The sequence below is a fragment of the Glycine soja genome, chromosome 8 (genome assembly GCF_004193775.1).
Source record: "Glycine soja cultivar W05 chromosome 8, ASM419377v2, whole genome shotgun sequence".
NCBI classification, from domain to species: domain Eukaryota; kingdom Viridiplantae; phylum Streptophyta; class Magnoliopsida; order Fabales; family Fabaceae; genus Glycine; species Glycine soja.
This window is the reverse complement of record NC_041009.1, coordinates 47,480,634-47,484,654: the sequence shown is the minus strand read 5'-3', so window position 1 is coordinate 47,484,654 and position 4,021 is coordinate 47,480,634. Positions and strand designations below refer to the sequence as shown.

The 4,021-nt window shown below is 34.5% G+C and overlaps 1 protein-coding gene across 1 annotated transcript; it reads left to right on the top strand.

Moving 5' to 3' along the window:
* Positions 1-950: 950 nt before the first annotated feature.
* On the top strand, positions 951-2,400 carry LOC114423800 (NAC domain-containing protein 83-like). The gene is made up of 3 exons (XM_028390691.1): positions 951-1,517; positions 1,595-1,854; positions 1,952-2,400. The coding sequence occupies exons 1-3, from the start codon at positions 1,337-1,339 to the stop codon at positions 2,183-2,185; spliced, it is 675 nt and encodes a 224-aa protein (XP_028246492.1). The 5' UTR covers positions 951-1,336; the 3' UTR covers positions 2,186-2,400.
* Positions 2,401-4,021: the final 1,621 nt, after the last annotated feature.

Below are 4,021 nucleotides of genomic sequence, written 5' to 3'. Positions count from 1 at the left end.
GATCATGTCTGAGATAGAATAGATTTTCTCATTGGTTTTATATGGCTATAGTTTTTATGCATGTAGCTTTAATAAGAATATATGCCAATTTGTATGGTTAGTCGATTTCAGCGTGATTTAGACCCTTAAGTTATTGAAAAGCTAACAGAATATTTTAATTGATCTGAAAATGATTTCGCAAGTGTATGTTTACGTTCACGGCTCCTTAAATCAATGTGGTACAATAAATTAATTTTTCAAAAGAGTCTCAGAAACATAATTAATTATTTGTGATCTAAAAAAAATCTTGAGCAAGCGTAAACCTTAAAAATGAAAAGCTTACTCAAAGCTAAAAAGTAAATGGTAAAGTACAAACATATGGAGTAGTAAATCTTTGTTAAAATAAATAATATTATTTTCAGGAGACTTTTTATAAGAAAAAATGAAAGAGAAGTGAGGAAATAAAAATTTACATCTATAATTATTAATAACAAATAATTATCCTATTTGGTGTATACATCTTATTAGACAATTTAATCCTTAAATTATTTCTTTTAACTTAGATTAACTTTTCTACTTTTACATTTAACTTCTATTATAGTATTAATCTTGTAAATGTAGAAGCTAACAGAAGAGAGAGAGAGAGAGAGAGGGGAAGGGGTAAGTAAAGGAAATACCGACAGAAAGGGGTGTGTCTGAAGAAGTTACGTTAGGAGCACCAAAACGAAACGGCAGAGGAGAGACTAGTGGTTGGGTAAGGGTTGAGTTTCCGTACAAATTAACTGTTGCTTCTTTTAAGGGGCCAGGGTGCGTTGCGTTGCAAAATCTGATAGTATTCATCTCATTTCATTTGTTCCCCGTTAAGGGAGAGACAGGGTTACTTGTGTACTTTCACTCACTCACTCACTCACTCACTCTCCAGCTGTATCCAATCACATAAGCTGACTTCATGCACTTCTCTCGCCTCATTTTTATTTTAACTAACAAAAATCCTTACTTTTTTTACATTTCATAAAACATACTCTACTTTTCTTTCTTTTTGTTTTGTTCAAGGAAGGAACACTGTGACAGTAGAAGCAAGCAAGAACTAGGCTAGCAGCAGTTTCCACACAAGCCAAAACCAAAACCAAAACCAAAACCAAAACCAAAATAAAAACTGTAGTTGTCAAAGTAAAAGAAAGGTTGAGTCTAGTTTACGCCAAATGTGTCTTCTTATTCTTCTCCTTCTTGTCAGACCCATTACTATAAAAGAAGCCACACTGCATCCTTCTCCATACCCTTTTGCTTTCTTTATCCAATAATAATAACTCCATTTTCCCTCTGTCTTCCCCCCCCTCTACACAAAAATATTATTAGCATGGAGAAGGTGAATTTTGTGAAGAATGGAGAGCTTAGATTGCCTCCGGGGTTCCGTTTCCACCCGACTGATGAGGAGCTGGTTCTGCAATACTTGAAGCGCAAGGTCTTCTCCTGCCCTTTGCCAGCCTCTATCATTCCTGAGCTTCATGTTTGCAAGTCTGATCCTTGGGATTTGCCAGGTTCCTTTCTATTTTCCATTCACACCCATCATCCCCTTTCTCTTTCTCTAATTTCAATTCCATGCCCCCATTTTTAGGTGATTTGGAGCAAGAGAGATACTTCTTTAGCACCAAAGTGGCCAAATATCCCAACGGAAATCGCTCCAACAGAGCCACAAATTCGGGTTATTGGAAGGCAACTGGCTTGGACAAACAAATTGTTACTTCAAAAGGCAACAACCAAGTTGTCGGAATGAAGAAGACACTTGTTTTCTACAGAGGCAAGCCTCCTAATGGATCCAGAACTGATTGGATCATGCACGAGTATCGCCTCATCCTTAACGCCTCTCAGTCTCAGGTGAGGCCAAACAAACTAATTACTAATATTTACTTATCTGCATGCATACATTAACATTACTCATAGTTTAGAATCTTTGTGTTGTGTGTTTGTGCAGAGCCATGTTGTTCCCATGGAAAATTGGGTTCTGTGTCGCATATTTTTGAAGAGGAGAATTGGTGCTAAAAATGGGGAGGAGAGCAACTCTAAGGTGGTTTTCTATGACTTCCTAGCGCAGAACAAGACCGATTCCTCCTCATCGGTCGCCAGTGGAATTACACATGAATCAGATGAACATGAAGAGAGCAGTAGCTCCAACACCTTCCCTTATACTATTAGAAGAAAACCTTAACAACCTTCCTTAAAAATTTAAGTTCATTATCTAGTTGTTGTTTTTAATTGTCTTTCCCTTTCCCTGTAATTATCATCAATCACTTGTTGAAAGGAAGCATCCTCTTCCCAAATGAGACCGGCATTAAGGGTAGTCTGGAGAGTATGGTACTAATACTAGTAGTAGTGTGTAATACACTTCTCATTTCCCTTCAATTTAACCCCTTTTTTTTCTAAGGCCCGTGCTTCTTCTTTTAGCTAAAAGCTACTCATTTTCAGTTTCAAAGGAGATGCTTTCACAGAGGAAAAGTAGAAAGCATCCATCGAAAGAAAATAATATCAAAATATATATTCTCAAAAATTAAAACACCGTTTTCAGGAGAATAAACATAATCTATGCGACATCACTAGTTACTTGCTCTTCTTCCTTTTGCAAAAGAAAAAGGGTGCCCAGCTCCTCAACGTTGATTCTTGCCGAATCTAATTTTCAAGATTTTATACAAAACTATTATTTATGTATCTAATCTTAATCTACTACAACTAAACAACCAAATGTTTTGTTTTTCATTAGGGTTTGCAGACATTCAGGTCATATTTTCCACAACATTGTTTGGAATTGTCATTCTATTTTTGACTAAATAGCAGTAGACAGTAGTAGGCGGAGAAGTAGATGGGGTATGTTGGTCGAGGGAAACAAACAGGGTTAATTAATTTTTGAAACTAACCTATTGCAATGATAAATTTGTATATATACAGAGTATCATATTCATTCATAGTATGTTTTTACAAACAAATAAAACATATTTTTGATCCAAAAATTGATTAATGACCCCATCCCAGACTTCCATGAAGTACTAGGATTTTTTTTTCCACCTTCACAAGTATGCGTATCTTATCCATATCTCCTCTCTACTTCTAAGTCCGCTAGTTGATTTTTTTCAATTTTCCAAATCACCAATATTGACTTTATTAAGCATACAGTATGATAATTGCTTGTGCAACATATCACACTTTCCACTACTCAATCATTCACAATTACTTTTCTTTGTCAGGTCAGGTAACAATAACATATACGGAATGGAAATCGAGTTAACCTAACATTTCGCAATATTAAAAATTCAAAACAAGTGATTAAGTGCTTTGGCAGAATGACTTCTTCTTTTTTTATTGTCGAGGTTTCTCTATAGCATCCTGTACTAGTGTTTTAACACGTCTAATTTTGAACGATAGAACACATGAAAGCTACATTTCCTTCCCTCTTTGTAAAATTCGTCTACCTTATATGCATACAAGTGATACAACACTGTCGTACACGAGTGCCACTAGCCAGCTTGGAGTTGGCCAAACCTTGCACACTACAACTCATATCAACTTATCCAATTTGCACTTTTTAAAAAAATAAATAAACTAAAAGGAATAACTATGCATTTTGCGGATTAAACTAGCCGTGTTATCAACAACTCCAATTAACAAATGTATAGACACATAAAATTATAAAGTTTGTCTCTCAATTATTATATGCATTGATAAGATAAAAGTTTAATATATTTAACTGTATAAAACATCACTTTAAAGGCCACTTAGTCAGAGTATGTCAGGTCGAAAACAATGGATTCTAGGAAAGTAGGAACCGCATACATAAAACTTTAATATCGTCGAAGATAATCATATTTTCACTCTTTTTCACAACATTTAAAAAAGGAATGCTGATAAAAAAAAAATTTAAAAAAGGAATTACATAAAAAAAAAAGTATTTTTTTACTAGAAATCTCAACTCATTTCATGGTTGATAATAGCATAAATACAATTGGAAACATGATAAAAAAAAAAAAACATTCAAAACTAGCATTGGACATAG

Coding starts and splice junctions, on each gene's coding strand:
- LOC114423800 (XM_028390691.1), top strand. CDS start 1,337: ATGGAGAAGGTGAATTTTGTGAAGAATGGAGAGCTTAGATTGCCTCCG. Junction 1,518..1,594: donor TGATCCTTGGGATTTGCCAG/GTTCCTTTCTAT, acceptor CCCCATTTTTAG/GTGATTTGGAGCAAGAGAGA. Junction 1,855..1,951: donor TTAACGCCTCTCAGTCTCAG/GTGAGGCCAAAC, acceptor GTGTTTGTGCAG/AGCCATGTTGTTCCCATGGA.